The sequence below is a fragment of the Atta colombica genome, unplaced genomic scaffold (assembly GCF_001594045.1).
Source record: "Atta colombica isolate Treedump-2 unplaced genomic scaffold, Acol1.0 scaffold28, whole genome shotgun sequence".
Lineage (NCBI taxonomy): Eukaryota > Metazoa > Arthropoda > Insecta > Hymenoptera > Formicidae > Atta > Atta colombica.
This window is the reverse complement of record NW_017259381.1, coordinates 695,028-712,064: the sequence shown is the minus strand read 5'-3', so window position 1 is coordinate 712,064 and position 17,037 is coordinate 695,028. Positions and strand designations below refer to the sequence as shown.

Sequence of the window (17,037 nt, the reverse complement as noted above, 5' to 3'; positions counted from 1 at the left end):
TGTATTATGAACTGTTAAAACCGACTGAAAGAATCACAGGCGATCGGTATCGAACGCAATTGATGCGTTTGAGCCGAGCATTGAAAGACAAACGGCCGCAATACAACAGAGACACGATAAAGTGATTTTGCAGCATGACAATGCTCGACCCCATGTTGCGAAAGTAGTCAAGACATACTTGGAAACGTTGAAATGGGAAGTCCTACCCCATCCGCCGTATTCTCCAGACGTTGCTCCCTCTGACTATCACTTGTTTCGATCAATGGCACACGGCCTGGCTGATCAGCACTTCCGATCTTATGAAGAAGTAAAAAATTGGATCGATTCGTGGATAGCCTCAAAAGATGACCAGTTTTTTCGACGCGGGATTCGTACGCTACTCGAAAGATGGGAGAAAGTAATGGCCAGCGTTGGACAATACTTTGAATCATAAATGTATAACCAGTTTTTTACAATAAAGCCTCGAATTTCGGAAAAAAAACGGCGGAAGCAAAGTTGTACACCTAATAATGAAAAAAATAGGAGTTTCCCGGATGGAGGAGTAGACTAATAGATGGTTTATTACTATTTATCAAAGATTTCCCGAAAAAAATAGGAATGATTAAAGTTTTGTTTTATATGTAAGTCGGAAAATGTGATCAGGCTTATCTGTAAGTATAGGGCCACTGAACGTGCTCTCGATTAATAATTATTTTTCTTTAACTGATGTTTAATTTATTTATAATAATTAATTAGTCCAAAAGGTGATTCGATTGGCCATGCTACTGACTCTATCCTGAAGATATTCGTAAGTTATTCACATTTGAGAAAAAAACTGTTTTTTCTCCACGAAAGAAATGAATCGTGGAGTCATCAGGACGTAACAATACTCGTAATTGCATTACCTTGTCTATACAAGTGTCACCACAAAGAGTTAAAGAAGTAAACACTTGGCGCTGCAAGATTAAATAATAAATACTAATAAAAAATTCAAAAATTATAATAATAGTTAAAAAAATAAATAATAAAAGATAATTACAATTTTAACGTACTGATAAATTTAATCTGTCCAATTCTTGGGAAAGTTTTAATTTGCGGGATTGTTTGGATAGATGATGCAGGAGAGTAGAAATGGTTTCAACGAACGCTTAGACTTTATCTGATAGGTAAAGGCGAATACCTGAAAGTCGGACGCACTTTTTATTGCTCTGGAATATGGGTCAACCTGAAAGAATGGTATAACATCTGTTTCCGACGAATACACAGAATCTCAAAAAACTGGCAAAAAATCGATTTTAGAATTTCAGTAAAATATGTATGTCATTGTCATCTCAATGCATCAAAGTAAGCCGGATTTAAATTTTATAATATTTAACTAAATACTTTTATTTCGGCTTTGAAAATAAAAACAAGCTTTAAACCAGATAAATAACATACATATATGTTATAAATATTATAAATTTCAAAATCCACTTTTATCTTACTTAAAACTTATATCTTAAGTTTTATTATTTATTTATTGTTTTTTGGTATATATTTAAAAATGTTAATTATTAATAATCATTTAATAATATTACATAAATTAAAGTTCTGTATCGATTGAATTGAATATTTTTACATTTTTGCAAGTTAAAACTTGCTATGGATTGATATAATCGGAGATACCACTTTCTAATGAAATTTGCTTTACACTGATACATTCTCATATTATGTCTTTTCAAAAAAAACCTGCCACTTTTTGCCACTTCGCTTTGGCTTCGAAGAAATAGCCTATTCGATCACAGCACGCGCACATGCACGACATAGCGAGCGTACCCGAACGAGGGCGATATTTATTTTCGTGAGCGCATCTTATTAAACGCAGATTTTGAATTGGCTGGATTTACTTTTGAATATTTTTTTTCACATTTAATAATCAGCTATGTCAACTTTATTATGAAAAATTATTGAACAATTTTTCATGAAACTTGATATTGACTATAGATAACGTACCAGTATACGTGCCATTATAACGCCGGTCCTAAGCTCGGATGAGGAGGGAAAGCATTTAATTTTTATATTCATTATATTTTCTTTTCCGTATTATATTATTTTCAGTAAAGTTTAAGTGTAGAAGTTGTTACGTAATAATTATAATTTTATTTTCCCATATTGGACCACCATTCTGAATTTCAAAATTGTAGTATATTATTTTCGAAACCAGCGATCCCAAAAAACCGATTTCGTCCAAATCACTTTTCGCATTTTAGTCCGCCATATTAAATCGGCTATTTTAAATTTGAAAATTTTGACATTATAAATGGAATCAACGATACCGAAAATCTTATATCAGTGTATCGGGGTTAGATATTTTCACATATTTTACGAGATATTAATTTTTGTCACTTTTTCGGAATTCTGTCTCACTGTGGAGTAGTGCGAAAGTCGGTCTGAATTTTGAGTCAAGGGATTTAATCCTCATAACTCAGGATCGAATCACGTGCGATCTTTGAAAAGCAGTAGGAATGAATACGAAGTTTTATGATTCTACAATAAGTTGAAATTGATTATATTAATATTTGATTGATTATACAATATTTTAATTTATTATTAAACCAAAAATTACTTAGTATTATAATATTTTAAGTGTAGCTATATTTGTAACTATTATTATTTTAACATATTATAAGAGTAATCTTGTATTTTTATCTTATTGTAGATTTATTTCTATTAACTAATTACTATGAGCTATTTACCAAAGAGTTGTACATTATGAAACGCGATTGCTTAAATCATTAAAATTAAAATTATTAATTAGTTACAAGAGATAAGTATATATTTTATCAGAGTTAAACTTAATCATAACTTAACTTAATCATAGGGCGAGCGTGAATCTGCACTGTGTGCGTGCGTGCGTGCGTGCGTGCGTGCGTGTGTGCGTGCGTGCGTGCGTGTGAGTGTGTGTGTGTATACATATATTGTATATACATATATTATACATATATATATATGATGAATCATGTTAATTTATCATCTCAATATTTTCGTTCCCTTGCATTTTACAAGAAAATGTTTCAGTCAAAAGTTGTATGGTTTTCGAGGGAGACATAAGATAGTATCATTGGTTTGACCTTGGATGACGTTGTCAAGGTCAGACGAAAGTCACATTAAATTTTTTAAATGGAACTCTCCATTTTTTATTGCACATTCTTGTAGCTTACTTTGAGAGCTTTCCAAAACACTATAATAATAAAATATTTTCTATCTATCACCCCAAATATTTCCCTTGCACTTTACAAGAAAATTTTTTCAGACAAAAGTTGTATGATTTCGAGGGAGACATAAAATATCATTGATTTAACCTTGCATGCACGCACGCACACGCACACAGACACAAAATTGCTCTTACGAATGCTATAAGATGTAACTTATATCCATCCGCATGCACAATCTCTAGCAATATGGCTGACCTTCCTTTCCGACCTGACGTGGCGCAAGTTGATGTCAAGCGAAAGACCTTATTTGACGAAAAACTCACGTATCCTTTGCCTGTATCTGACTTGAAGGACCAAAATGTTCGGGCGATTATATGTCATAATGGTATTCGTTAATGATAACACACACTCTTTGCAATGCAAAACACAATTCTTTAATACAAACAGTATAGGATACAGTATAGGATTTTGACATAAAAAAAAAATGGGATAATGTTAATGCGGCTTAGCGCGTGCTCGATGCGCCGAGGATCGAGAAGAACGCCTTCTGGCGGAACGCCCCAAAACTAAAGAGCGCTAGGCGCTGCGGGAGACAAAACAAAAAGCGCGTGTTTTGACACTAACTATTAGGTGTACAATTTTGCTTCCGCCGTTTTTTTTCCGAAATTCGAGGCTTTATTGTAAAAAATTGGTTATACATTTATGATTCAAAGTATTGTCCATTGCTGGCCACTACTTTCTCCCATCTTTCGGGTAGCGTACGAATCCCGCGTCAAAAAAACTGGTCATCTTTTGAGGCTATCCACGAATCGATCCAATTTTTTACTTCTTCATAAAACTGAAAGTGCTGGTCAGCCAGGCCGTGTGCCATTGATCGAAACAAGTGATAGTCAGAGAGAGCAATACGGCGGGTGGGGTAGGACTTCCCATTTCAACGTTTCCAAGTATGTCTTGACTACTTTCGCAACATGGGGTCGAGCATTGTCATGCTGCAGAATCACTTTATCGTGTCTCTGTTGTATTGCGGCCGTTTGTCTTTCAATGCTCGGCTTAAACGCATCAATTGCGTTCGATACCGATCGCCTGTGATTGTTTCAGTCGGTTTTAACAGTTCATAATACACTACGCCGAGCTGGCTCACCAAATACAGAGCATGACCTTGGAACCGTGAATATTCGGTTTGGCCGTCGACGTGAAAGCATGACCGGGAATTCCCCATGATTTTCTGCGCTTGGGATTATCGTAATGAACCCATTTTTCGTCCCCAGTCACAATGCGATGCAGAAATCCCTTCCGTCTTTGCCTTTCAAGCAGCTGTTCACAAGCAAACAAACGCCGTTCAACATCTCTCGACTTTAATTCGTACGGCACCCAATTTCCTTGCTTCTGAATCATTCCCATGGCTTTGAGGCGTTTTGAAATGGCTTGTTGATCCCAATGATCGTGCCAATTCTTCTTGATTTTGACACGAGTTTTGCTCAAGTAATGCCTCCAATTCTGCATCTTCGAAAACCTTCTCTCTTCCACCGCTATGCCGATCTTCGACGTCAAAAATCACCGTTCTTGAAGCGTTGAAACCACTCACGACACATTTTTTCACTAGCGGCCTCACCATAAGTATTTGAGAGCATTCGATGAGCCTCAGCCGCAGATTTCTTCATATTGAAGCAAAAAATTAAAACTTCCCGCAAACGACGAGAATTTGGCTCGTAAACTGACATTTTCAATCGAGAATAACTTTATGATGCAGACACAAATCGACTAATGTTTCTATGGGGTTATGTTGACAGATGCCCAAGTTTATTGTATGACGTCTATGGTCTATTTATTTCGACCACCACTTACCGCTAAAGCCATCTATAGGAAAACGGCGGAAACAAAGTTGTACACCTAATAAATACACTAGTTGTATCACAATATAAAACGCGACTATCTAATTTCTCTAGGTATTCGTATAATAGTCGTGCTTGTGACGTCGTCCATGCGGTTACAGGGTTGATTTGCGGAGAAGGCGCGACCTCTCTTCGCGTAGTCGATAATACATATATTATCTCGTCGTTAACATGTAATATATTGATTATTTCATGCTCTGAACTCGTGAGCAACGTTGCCAAACGTCCGTATTTTTTTACGATCTCTGTATTAGGCAAATTGGTTCATTGGCCGAATTTACCCCAGAAAGAATTCAAGCAGAGTTTCGCAACCAAATCAGGATTTCGAATAATATTATTTCTATCGAGAATTATACTCTCGTATAGTTTCTTCGTATTCCCGAAGATATCGTTCCTTATTCTCATCCTGGCATTCGCTCGGCCATCCGTTAGCTTCTTACTTCAAAAAAACTATTGATATATTCGGCAAACAAACCACTTTGCCTCGTACAAGGATCGAATCGTGTGACTCTAAATTGCCATATTTCGCTCACATTCGTCACGAGATAACCTTTCTCGAGGGCTTTGCGCAATTCACAGAATACTCATGCATCTACGAATTTTCGATCGGCGGGGAAATCGTGAGTGCACTCAGCTTGCGAGAATGTTTTGCAGCAACTACGACACAGCCCGAACAACAATTTGCCTTGTACGAGAATACAGGGTGAAAGAGATAGCGTGGAGGAAGTACTGTGCACCGAATAATATCCTCAACAGAATCTAAATTAAAATTCGGAGCTACGCCAATTAACTCCGAATTTTTTCCATTATTCTCCGATATAAATTTTAGGTTGGCCTAACGGAAAAGTACCCATTTTCAATACGTACGGATACAGAGAACACACGTCCTCATAACGTATTTTCTCCGTATCCGTAACTTCGTATCAGGTTATGGTATTTTTCACCAAAGAACGTCTCGCGAGGATCGAGAGGAGGATTGGTTAGCATCGGATAGTTTTCGAGAAAATTGCGCATCTCGCGATTCTCGCGCTTTTCTCGTCCAAATTCACACTCCCATTTCTCCATCACTCCGCGTTGTCGAAGACGCCATGTCATTGCGAGAATTCATTCGTATCGATTGTATCTTCGTGTGATGCACCGGACATAAGTTTCCTTTCACGATTGATTTGGTAACAGTTGAGACAACCGTGCCAAAAACAATCGTGAAATTGTAATACGTAACGCAACGTCTCGTTCGCTGATTCGACTTCGTAATATCCATCGACGGGTGTACCAGCAATTACTGGAAGTAATTTTCTCTTTCGTAAAATTTAGAGAAGAAGACGACAAAAATTTCTTAGTTATAACCAACCCCATATCTAATCTAGCTCCGTTTCATCGTAAAAATTATCTCCGTAAAAAACATCGGTCCCTTCATTTTTACCCTAATAAAACGATAGTTCTCGTTTTTAATGTTATCCGGAAAAGTTTTTGTCACTCTATAAAATTTTTATTGTGATAAATCTCACGTTTTTAAATTTTTCGTTCTGCTTTTTTGTATCTTTTTTCTTGGAAATGAATGTCACACAATATTAGTCTACGACTGATTTTCAGCAAAAGAAAAAATACAATTTTAATGGAAATTCCGTATATCTCGCTTGACAGTATTACTTGGTTTTGTTAGTGTTCCCCTCTTCAGGAATTGCTTCGTCAGAGAGAGAAAAAAAATCCTAGCGAACATTGAACATAACTCCCTTCATTTAAAACTTTCCTTACGTTTATCAATATAAATAATATTTAATTTTTGTATTCTAAATAAATTTCCATATACAACGTGTTATTTTTTCCCTTGGGAGTATACTCAAAAGTTTCAGAAAAATGGAAGACGAATAAATTTTCCTGCATTACCATTTCCCAACTCAATTTAATCTTTTTTTCTGTTCATCTTTTTTTTGTCGTACCTCTGTCTCTTTAAACATTAATGAATTTTCTAAAAAACAATAAACCCAAATTTTTAAATTTTAAACGTAAATTTTTAAATTGAAGATGCTTCATAAATTTCTTCTTGTTTTTTTGAAAAAAAAAAGCTGGAAGATTATCAATGTAGTAATTTTTATTCGTTAGAAATTGCTTGTGAGATAAACCAATTTTTTGTCCCTTATGATTCATTACAAAAAAATTTTCTCTTTTCGGCAGGTCGAATTCCTTCCATTGTCATTTTATAAAAATGCAGGAAAGGAATCATAAAAACGTTTCTTATCATTCCTGTTCGTTCCTGTTTGTTTTCGTTTTATCTCACTCCTCTCCCCTCCTGACTTCTGTATAGATTATTTTTAATATAGATTATTTTTAATTTTTAAGAAAAATTTAAAGAAAATTTATGTTTTTTTATTTTTTTCATCTGCGTGCGCAGAATAATTTTATCACGTAGCGGAGAGGGAGGCGATGTCGGTACTATCGAAAATTCGTTTCATTCGAATCTTGTCGTCCGTAGCTTTAGCTTCGCGAGCAAAGTGCTTCTTGTGTTTTTGATTGATTGCTATCAATGTTTTGATCTTGGTTCGCTTGAATTTGATACTACTGTGGCGTAAGAACAATGGCCAGTCCAAAAAATATTAATAATTCGGACTTGGGAATGTACTCCATTCCTGATTCTTTCATTTATGTAATAACGACGAGAGAAGAAACGCTCGATTTCATATGTTCCTAGCAACAACGTACGGTCTTAACAAGTCTCATACGAAGACGATTCATGTAGGATTGCAAACGAAGAAATCTTTAAAATTGGGCGGACGGAATTTATTTCGACACCGACTGCTGGCAGTAATTTCAAGATCACATGGGACTCATGAACGAGTAAGCAGCGATAACAGAGTGAAATCTAACTTTGTCGTTATAAAAAATATCACCATCAGCTTTACCACATCTTATAGGCGAAATCAATATTGCTGTCGTATAAAGAAGAAGAGAAAAATTTCAACAGAAATCTTTGAAAAGAAGAGGATGCTCACGATTCAACTCCAGCGAAAAAACAAAGAACCTACATAGCGGCAATTGTAATGCAGAAAACTATCTTCCTCGGAAAAGTGCAAAGCATTGAAATGTGCGTTTAAAACAATTAGAATCTTTATCCAATAATGTTACCAAGTGCTCTATATTTAATTCAAGCAATCGAACTGAAACTACCTGTAAGTTTTATCAACCAGAAAATTATAAAATTAACATTGCGTGTAATTATGAAGATATAGAACGTAATGTACGTACAAATTAACGACTTTTCTTGATATTTCAATATAATATTTTTGGAATTAACTTCATTAAGATATAATGAAATTTTTCATATAATTCTCTCGAAGCGAGAATCTTTGGCTTAAATTTTTAAAAACTTTTTTAGTTTATTCTCATACGAACTTTTTATTTCTTCTTCTTTGAAAAAAAAAAAGAATTTGTATCAATAAATACATTTTTGTATAACATAAATCCTCGTTTCTTAATCACCCATACCTTCCAATAACCAACTTTTTTCTCTACATATTTTTGTTGTATAACATAGACTTTTAAATAAAGTACAAGAAGTACAATACAGATTCATAAAATCCTTGTCATACATCATAAAAGTCATATTTTCGCTCAAACGAGTGAGTCATCACACCGGAGACGATGCGTCGTGTCAGTTGAACATGCTCCTGTTTAACCTTCTCCATTCTTCCTAGTAAAAACAAGATTCTCTCTAAACCCAAATTTTCGTATAAGATCTCATCTCTCATAAATAAAAACATTCACAAGCGCCAATACGTCAGAGACATTGTGCCGCCAACAAAAAAAATAATCATCATAAAGCCATCAGCTATTCATGCTCAATGTTCATACTTCATCTTCACGACAAAAAATGCTACAGACCCTCTCACTATTTTTTCGGATTTTACCCTCCATTTTATCAAAGGTCCTCTAGCACTTTCCTTCTCCAATCATCTCGCGAGTAGGTACAGGGCGAACCAATCAGAACACCATTTAATTACCCTATTACCCCTACCCTTCACTTCTCGACCAATCAGAGCACGCCTTTTTCCTGACTGACCCGTCTAGACCACGCCCATGGCGCCGGAAGAAGATGTGGAGATGTTTTGACCCATGGCTGCCCACATACTACTTATGTGTCTCTTAGATTTTTGTGTTTAACAACTTATTTCATGGAGAATCAAATCGATTCTGGACAGTTGTGAAACTTCCTTTGCAAGATAAAAAGTCTTGTAGAGATATCTTGCTCGTTTTTGCTTCATTTTGGAGAAAAAACAAAACGTAGTTCTTATTTTTGTACTTTCTCATTATTTTCATTACTATTCATGTTCTATTTATTCACTTGCCTAATATAGATATTGTTCAAAACGTTGACCTCTTGCAGCAATGCAAGCATTGCATCTAGTACAGATAGTTCGCGTTGTAGCCAAACACTGATCTGGCGATATTTGATGCACTGCAACCTCGATTCGATTTCTCAATTGTTTTCTTGAGTTGATTGGAATGAATAAACTTTCTAATTCAGGACTCCCCCTATATAAAGAAGTTCAGTCAAATCAGGCGATTGGGGTAATCAAGTATTACTCCTTCATGTCCAATCCATCGTCATGGAGAATGTCTGTCTAATCAAGAATAATTCTGTCATAATGAAGACATCTATCGAATTGAAACCACATTTCAAACCATTGCTGCAGATGGATTTCTTCTAAATAATCAAAGAAGTAAGTTTCCAAAAATTCAGTATATCTGACTGCATTTAATCTGCCAGCTAAAAAAAATCCCACTAAAGAGTTCCAAATTCCGAGCCAAACATTAATAGAAAATTCATTCTGGAACCTATTAATATTTTCCCTAACAGTTTTGGGATTTCCATATATGATAATTTCTTTGATTAATATTTCTCCTTTTGTAAATATAGCTTCGTCCGTCCAAATTATTTTTGATGGAAATGTGAATTGTCATTGTTAAATGACTCAAGAAACTAATTACTAATAATGATAAAAAAAACTAATAATGATAAAATTTAATTTCTCTTCATATAATCCTAAGATAATAAATTCTGCACTTTTTGAATATAATACGGCGATTATCATTTTTCAAAGTTCGATAGATTCTTTGCCGTGCAATCGTAATGCAGCTGACATTCTCCGGATGTTGATATCAGAATCTTGTTATCAAAATAGTATAGGACACGATTTTCTATTTGCTCTTAACGCATCTTAATGAATTGAAAATGAGCTGGTCTCTCGCAGCCTATTAAAAATCATTGTAATGACTCGCCGATCCAACATTCTTCTGTTTGGAAATCGGCGTACATATTGTTGCACTGTCTTCGCAAAGAGAGCATTACCGTTGCAGAAATCATACAGTGTATTCAAAACCATATCAGTATATTCAACGTTAGAATATGTACATGGCATATTGTGACAGAAGTAATTCACTCGATAGCTTCTGACGAGTAACTAATGAATTTATAGAAGAAAGGCAGAAACAAACAAAGAAAATTTTCACCTGAAAATGGAATTGTTATTGTTTTCGTACACAATTTCAGCGACGATAATATTTCAGAAGCAGTACGAAGCGAAAATGAACCTATCTCGGTAGAATTTTTTTTCTTAGTTTATCGATCTTCTACATGTTCCCGAAGTTTAGACATTTAAATTCAACACATTCTGTATATATTTCAATCTTTCATTTCTGCATAATTTCTTACAAAATGTTTCCTGTATTTATATTACTCCTAAGGATACTTATAATAGTTTACTCAGATGATAATATTATATACTGGGCGTGTAATAAGAGCACCCGCTATTTTAACATTTGCATTAAAATAATCAACTCCAATACATAAAACATCAAATCCATCTTACTTATATTATTTGATGGATTTGTTAGCTATATGCAATGGAGAAAGCCCTGAAGAGGACTGTTTGCGATACTTTGTGTAGGCCTGAAAAGAGTTATGACACGGTGTTATTCATTTCGCGAAATGAGATTGGCGGCGTCCATTTAGCGAGACTCCAGCATTTGCTGTTGCAGTCGACCTCTTTCAAATTTTGGAAACATGTATCAATTGATATTTTTAATATTATTTGTTTAGATTATTTAATTAATATTGATTTTATTTACAAATTTGTTTATTATACAGAGGTTTTACCAAACTCATTCGGTATCGTGTCATTTAGTCATTAAAGCGTTCGCGCGGTCAACTGCTTAGCTGCGCCGCTCCTGATGCGATTCGTGGTGCGAATTTCATATGCTCTGTGGTTAAATATTGTCTGAGACTCATTTAAAAATTATTGAGTATCACAACATTTTGCTATTAACTCACTTTTTCATGAGGAATTTTTCAATAGGTATCGTCCTGTACGGTTGATTTGGATCACTCTATATATATCGAATGTTTCCTCTGATTTGATCATTTAAAATATCTCCATTGTTTTTGATGATACAGAAAAATTTTACGGGGAAAAGTTGTTCGATTGTGGAAGGGACACATATTATGATGAGCAAAAAATTTTTCTGAACGTCATAGTTTTTGAGATTTCAAGATCATCGCGATTTTTTTTAATGGAATAACATATTTTCATTAATGTAATAATATAGTTCATAAAAAAATAAATTCAACCTTATATGACATGTTGTCTTTTAGATGACCTTGGACATAAAAAAATCACATCTACATATATAGGAAAAAGAAGAGTTAATATTTAAGTAAGTAAGTTAATATTTAAGTAAATTTTCAATGAAGATATTTATTTACTTTAGTTCAAAAATAAATAAATATCTAAGTAAGTGCTCGAAATAATTGCCATTAATTGCCATACATTTTTGAATGCAATAAATAAATGATATTTTTACCAGGTATAAGCTTAAATTCGCTGTTTGCTCATAAGTGGCATTAGTGAGCGTACAAAGCTACCCTGGGCACACAACAAACTTTTTTTTATGTGTTTGACATCTGTCAACATTAACCAGTGCACATCATCAGCAATTTCATACAACAACATACATTTTTTCTTTCGTAATCATCTCTAGTTTTTTGCTAAAAAAAATCGAATGCTTGTGGAGGCCTATGGCGACAATGCTTTATCGGAAACAATGTGCAGAGATTAGTTTCGCCGGTTCAATGATGACAATTTTGACTTGAGTGACAAGAAGCGTGAAAATCGGCCCAGAAAGATTGAGGACTGTCAATTGCAGGCTCTTTTGGACGAGGACGATACCCAATCACAAAAAATGCTTGCCGAACAATTGGGTGTTTCTCAAGCAGTCATTTCCATGCGGCTACATGCCATGGGGAAGGTTCAAAAGATCAGAAAATGGGTGCCGCATGAACTGAACGATAAGTAGATGGAGCGACACCAAAACATATGCTAAATTCTGCTTGCCAGACAAAAAAGAAAATTGTTCCTACATCGGATTGTGACAGGCGATGAAAAGTGGATTTATTTTCAGAATTCTAAATGCAAGAAATCTTGGGTTGATCCCGCCCAATCACCAACATCTTCCTCAAGACCAAATCGCTTCGGACGGAAGACGATGCTGTGCGTTTGATGGGAGGGTGTCATCTACTATGAGCTGTTAAAACCTGGTGAAACTGTTAATGCTCACCGTTACTACCAACAACTGATCAAATTGCACCGTGCTCTGCGTGAAAAAAGGCCGCATTATCGGAAAAGACATGACAAGCTGATTTTCCTCCACGACAACGCACCATCGCACACGTCAACAAAACTACTTGGAGATCCAAAACTACTTGGAGATACTCAATTGGGAAGTACTACCCCATCCCGCTTACTTACCAGATCTGGCACCTTCTGACTATCACCTGTTTTCGATGGGCCACGCGCTCGCTGAGCGGCACTTCGATTCTTACGAAGACATTCGAAAATGGCTTGATGAGTAGTTTGCCTCGAAAGAGAAATTTTTTTGACGTGGTATATACAAATTGCCCAAAAGATGGGAAAAATGTATAGTTAGCGAGGGCAAATACTTTGAATAAATTTGTTTTTGCTTCCTAGGAAAAAAAAATGTGTTTTTCTGACTAAAAAACAGCGGATTTAAGCTTATACATCTGATACATTTTCAATGATTTCCGGGTGATTCTAATTGATGTCGATACATGCACGTCAAATTCTTTCTTGCATGTTTCCCAATGTAGTGGGAAACATTAATAAATAACAATGAATTCAACTTCTTAAATATCTCCATAGAAAAAAGTCAAGTGGTGTATAGTCTGGCGACCGAGTCGGCCAACAAATTCGTCCACCATGGCCAATCCAGCAATCGGGGAAACATTCTATTAAGCACATTGCTTGCATTATAAATAAGTGCATTATATGGTTGGACAACCATTCTGTTGTAATCACATTCTAATATGGCTCAATGGAACTTCTAATAATATTTGTAACTCATCTCTTAAAAAATTTGCATATTTTTTAATATTTAAATTTTCTTCCAAAAAGTGGATCAATAATACCACACCAGACATTTACACGGATGTTACTGTTATATTTATCGAAGCCAATGTGGATTGTCAACGGCCCCATATTGTGTTTACACAATATGTATTATTTATTTAACTGTCATCCATGATTTGTAAAAGATGACTCGTCTGTAAACAATATATCGAAGAATTGTTGATCAATCTTAACTGATGTAGAACTCATTTGCAGAAATAGGTAGGAATCTTTACCTATTTTGAAAATCATTATCATCAAAAAATTGATGTAACCATATGCGATAAGGAAAATTATGGCATTTCAATATTTTCCAAATACTTTTAGTAAATAAATCACATTGAATGATCTCGGAAAATTCTTCATTGAAAATGCGAAACAATCATTTATTTATCGCATTCAAAAATGTATGGAAGTTAATGGCAATCATGTCAAATATCTTCTGAACTAAAACTAAGTAAATAAATATCTTCATTGAAAACACTTAAGAATATTAACTCTTTTTTTTCCCATATAAATGTGATTTTTTTGTTCAAGATCATCTGAAGAACAACATATCTAATTTGTTTTTTTATGAACTACATTACTACATTAATGAAAATATGCTATTTCATTTTAAAAAATCGCGATGACTTTGAAATCTAAAAAACTATAACTTTAAGAAAAATTTTTTACTCATCATAATACGTGTCTCTTCCAATCGAACTTTTTCCTTTAGTATTTTCCCGTATCATCAAAAACAATACAGATATTTTAAATGATAAAGTTAGAGGAAGTACCCTGTATATGAATATGTTTCGTATATAACCATATGTATGTGTTAATATTTTTATATATGAATATTTATACATGTTCTTATAAAAATTATTTACCGGATTTTTTGTAAAAGATTTAAGTTATTTTATATTTTTTGTAAAAGATTTAAATTATTTTATAAGTTTATATATGAATATTGTATCTAATATATATATAATATAATATATGTATAAATAAATATATCTAAATATATAATACTTATCTTAATGAATAAGGCCCTGCGCACAATGGAAGAAATATTAGGAAATACAAAAAATAGGAATAAATTAATATTTCAATCTATCAGAAATCGTGTTAACTCCGGTGTAACTGATATCTGAGATTGAAATTTTAATATTTTTTTTTGTTCCTAATATTTGATATATTATGCGTTCTAATACAGTTGTTAAATTATAAAATAGTTGTAGAGGAAAGCCACCTATTATAAGATGAGCCTAATATGAGATACCGACGTTTCCGCTATATTAATAAACGCTATCTATTGGTTCCACCACGAATTTATTGCTCTTGGATTTAAAACTATTTAGTGGAAAATTCATTATTAAGTTATGTTCGTAATCATTGTAAAAAAAGATTTTAGAATTTGAATGTCTTCCAGTTTTATTGAAATGAAGTATTTTTAAACTTTGTTTATTATTTAATAAATAAATTTTGGCAATATATTCTTCATGTAATGATAGAGTAAGATCGTACTAATAGAAAAATATTTTGAATTGCTTAATTACAAAAGTTAGATTTAATGATCGTAAAAGTAGAAATTATAATATAATATATCCAGTATTTTTAATACTGAAATATTGACTTTAATATCGAAATAACCTATGCTCCTAATGTCATAGTTTTTAAAGTATAAATCTTATTGTACAATAATAAAAAGAACAACTGCAATGAACATCAAGTGCTTATTTCTGCGATATTTGATTCCAACTACCTGAAGACAAGTCTTAAATAAATACATCGCGTGCTCATTTTGCACGCACTGTGTTTGTTTGTATTTTACAAGCACTAAATTTTTTAATTGCAATACTGATGTACTTTAAGTTTTATTATCGATTTCTCAGAGCATTTCATATTAGGAGTAATTTTTTGATTTTGCAATTTGCTCACTTTTTACATTTTTTAATTTAAAAAAAGAATAGAATCGAAATAAAATTTACATAACATTATCCTAAAGCTTACTAAATTCTCTGCAAAATAACTTATTTTTCTATTTAATTCTGTCCATATAATATTTACTCAAAATGCATTCGGTATCTCATAATTGAAATCTTTCCTCTATGCGTATGTTCATGCGCGTGCGTATGTAATGGTGATGATAATGGGAATTTTATAAAAATTTGCATACAACAATAAGAATAATAATAAATTATATTTTTGTAAAATTTTAGCAAAGATGTACGACTACCCGTTCAACTGCAACGAGCTATGGCGGCGGAAGCCGAAGCTGCACGTGAAGCTCGCGCTAAAGTAAGGCAATGTATATGAAAATGTATAAGAAAAAAAAAATAATTATGCATATTAAGAGCGACTTTACAGATTTCAATAATCTTGATGTTGTCAAGGCCATGATTTCAAATCACCTCCAACAGATTTTAGTCATCGCTCGTTATTCGCTAGTTATGAACAAAATAAGTTTAAAAAGTAATATCTTTTTTCTATTTATTCTACTACATAAAACGTAAAACAAAAATTTTGTTTTAAAATAATCCTGACTAAGGACACACGACTTGCCATGAGAAATGAGTTCAATTCCACTTCCCTTTGCCAAAGAGCGCATGACTCGAGCGAATTTCACCCTACTTCTCCCTCGGTCAAGGGACGATCGAGTTTCCACGCGAAGCGAGTTCTGAGCAGAGGAGTAGATGAAGTCGACCTCGCTTCGCATAAAAAGTCGGACGCCGCTTGATACGAAAAGAGATGAAGTGAAACTCGTTTTGCGTGAAAAGTCAAACATCCCTTCACAGAGAGGAGGGAGTGGGCTTCGTTTTGCGTGGAAAGCTTATGCCTACTGCAAATTGGACGCGATGAACGATAAACGACAAGCAATATCCAATAAAGGTTCTATTTTTTCTCATATGACGACATAAAACAAAGCTCTCATTGTGCAGTAGATATTACGCTTTTAGGCAAGGTGGGAGAGAAGTACGTTTCGCGCGCGCGCTTGGAAAATCCTGTGCCTCTAAATAGATGGAAAGAGTAATAGATCTCGCTTCGCGTAAAAAGTTAAACATTTCTAAACATTTCTAAACAGAGATATAAGATATTATTTAATATTGTAAAGTAAATGTACCATTTAGTGGACATGACCAAATTGTTGGACAAAATGACAAAAATTTTTAATTTGTATCATTTTTTTAATATTAAACTTTTTGTTAATACATATGATTCTAAATAAATTTTTAATTAATTTTTCATATTATTTAAAAATTAAGTATTATATAATTTATTCATATTAGAAATAATACTTCTGTATAAAAAAATTTTGAAATAATGTAACGATGACAACGAGTAAAACATTTCGATGTCTAAAGCGAAAGCTTTAGGATTAGAAATATTTTTCTTTATTATACAGGATGATTTTAACATATTTCGTTACCATCATGAGCAGGTGGAGTGAATCGAATTGATTCGAAAAATCCTCTACCATTTTGCAATTTTCGTAACAGTTAACAAGATATTAATTACTAAAAATTATCA

At 33.7% G+C, this 17,037-nt stretch overlaps 1 protein-coding gene across 3 annotated transcripts in view; it reads left to right on the top strand.

Annotated features, from left to right (window-relative positions):
* Positions 1–17,037, top strand: part of LOC108689881 (band 7 protein AGAP004871-like) — a 142,191-nt gene that overhangs the window by 48,037 nt on the left and 77,117 nt on the right. For all 3 annotated transcript variants that reach the window (XM_018196838.1, XM_018196836.1, XM_018196837.1), the window contains exon 4: positions 15,729–15,807. In XM_018196838.1, the coding sequence (XP_018052327.1) occupies positions 15,729–15,807 (79 nt within the window). The remainder of the gene's footprint in view (positions 1–15,728; positions 15,808–17,037) is intronic.